At 33.4% G+C, this 2392-nt stretch overlaps 1 protein-coding gene across 2 annotated transcripts in view; it reads right to left on the bottom strand.

Moving 5' to 3' along the window:
• Positions 1-697: 697 nt before the first annotated feature.
• Positions 698-2392, bottom strand: part of LOC105268377 (uncharacterized) — a 2771-nt gene continuing 1076 nt past the window's right edge. Inside the window, exons 1-2 of one of the 2 annotated variants that reach the window (XM_011307906.1) lie at positions 1459-1574; positions 698-1307 (exon numbers count right to left, since the gene is read on the bottom strand). In XM_011307906.1, the coding sequence (XP_011306208.1) occupies positions 1020-1307 (288 nt within the window). In that variant the 5' untranslated portion in view covers positions 1459-1574 and the 3' untranslated portion in view covers positions 698-1019. Of the gene's footprint in view, positions 1308-1458; positions 1575-2392 lie in introns of those variants that run through there. The other variant, XM_011307905.1, reaches the window with a different exon arrangement.

The following is a 2392-nucleotide window of genomic DNA, read 5'->3' as shown; positions in this document are numbered from 1 at the left end:
AAAATAGGAGAATATTCAGATTCTTCAACAATTCTTAATTGAAATCTAGTTTAACGTTTCTAGTTGAACAGCTTTCGACCTCCATTTTGAATCATAATACCAGATATTTTGTGATGATTAACTTGAAAGAAAAAGTTATTAATTTCAGGTTCAGAATGTTCATCGTTTTGAACTGAAACCCCCTTTTTTAAATATTGGAATAGGAAATAACTAGCAAATGGTGGGAATCCCCGTACAAGAGAGAAATTCAATAAAAATTACCGAACAATTTACATAATTCAACGAAGGAAAATCATAAATAAGTCATGACTCATAAAATCGGTGAGTTATCATGCCTCTGAAATGAAAAGTTCTAAAGAATTTTTATAAAGCTAGAGTTTTAACTAGTAATCCGTTTCGTTCGAAATTTTTTAATCATTGAACAAAATCCCATAACAGTAATTAAGTTTTTTGTACGCCGATTTTTCCCGAATATTTTTAAATTGAAGGAAGATACCGATTTTTTCATAGATACCTTTTTTATAGCTCGCATCCTTTTCTATAGAAAATGTTTGTATGAAAAATTCGCCATGTCCCTTTAATTCGGAGATATTGGCTAAAAACTGGCCTCAAAAAGAATGTACTTATCCTAGTTTAGTACTTCGTTACAAAAAATGCTAAACATAATGTCCACGTTTTATTATTGATAATTTTTATTGAATGATTCCCTTCATGTATGCGAAATTATCCCACTTGCAAAATTTTACAGAATCTTCATTTCAACTACTAATAATGATTACATTGGAAATCTCTAATTGAAACTGATACAAAGAATTGATAAAAAAAATAAATACCTCTAGAGTTTAGTGTAACAATTAGCCCTCACTATCCAGATTCTCATCGAAAATCATAATCTAATTCTCAACTTTAAGCACGAGACTAGATCAAAGCGACCAAACGATCAAAACAGTTTCCACACGTATCACACTCGCAGTCCACTTCCTCATCACAAAATTCTTTGCTCCCCCAGTGACGAATCATCACAGTAATTCATACTGGGACAACAGGGTGTAGACAATGATCCAGATGATGAGTGCGATGATGAATGACACCAAGAAGACAGTCTTCAACGAGTGCCAAGGGCTCTCAGGTTTGTTGTGAAGAGACATTGATGTTTTGCAAGGTCCATTACTGCAGGGGCCTGGAGCAACATTTTTCGATGATGATGCTGCTGGTGTTGGCGATGCCATCCTCACCTCCCCAAGCTCTGTTGCTGATAAATCCACCCTAGATGATCTTGAACCATTCAAATGTACGGGATTGTCCATCTGAAAGTGAGAAAAACGTCATAAATTCCTCAACATCAGATTCATTTAAAGGGAACGAGGAGAAAAAGTGCAATAAAAATTACGCGAAAGCTGGATAATTCGCAGGTGAGAATAGAGACCTGATGGAAAGTATGGAAGGTTCTATTTTTACCTCATCCCAAACTAGGTTCTATTGTCTCATCGTTGGCGCAATAGTTATTTTTCTATCTGAGAGTCTAGCAATGGATTGTGGAGTAATCAAAACATGTGCAATCAAGGACATCGGCCTTTCGCTTTCGACCTACAATAATGTGATGTCTTACAAACACAAGAGTTGTGTGAGAAAATGAAAAATATGAGACATTATCAGAGTATGAATATGAACATTGACATGCATGTCGTTTGTATTGGTGTGTGCATACCTGAGGAAGTGATAAGGAATAATTTCATGGATTTCTATATTTTTCTGTTGAGGAAAAGGTTGAAACAAACTGAAAAAATTCCGCCGTTTATATTCCCTGAGATTGATCGCAGTTGGGGATTTATTCATTTGAAATTCTTTCGTGCAGTGTTTGAGGATTTTTTAATTATAACAATGGTGGAATTATTATTAATCTTCAAATATAAAAATTGAAGATTACTTGAAGCTCTTCGCCAAGAATTGAAGACATTACACTTTAGTCCAAAATATTTTGGGATTTTTGGAGGATTATATTTTTTTTATATTCCGGAATGTTAGTATCTTTTATTTTATGACTAATAAAAAATATTAGCAAATCGTTTTCGGTAGATTTTCACTGCGGGTCTTTCGCAAAATAAATTCTGATTCATAAGAAAGAAATCGGAAAAATTCGTCTTTGGTAGCAGTTTTTTTTTATCACAATGGTATGATTTCTAATTGACTCACGCTTTTATCACCTATGTTATAAAATCACATACGTAATTTTTGCATTCTTATCCATTTGAATGAAACAATTTGTCCAATAAAAGTGGGTAATGATAACGAAAAGAGTGGAATTTCGATTAAATGAAGAAAATGTTATCTTATCAGAGATTACGGAAGAAAGTGGAACGTTTTTATGGACTTTAATTTCCAATATCTTCAT

Source organism: Fopius arisanus, unplaced genomic scaffold, assembly GCF_000806365.1.
Source record: "Fopius arisanus strain USDA-PBARC FA_bdor unplaced genomic scaffold, ASM80636v1 scaffold00056, whole genome shotgun sequence".
Classification (NCBI taxonomy): Eukaryota; Metazoa; Arthropoda; class Insecta; order Hymenoptera; family Braconidae; genus Fopius; species Fopius arisanus.
Note: the sequence above shows the minus strand (reverse complement) of the source record. Positions and strands in the feature narration are given on the sequence as shown.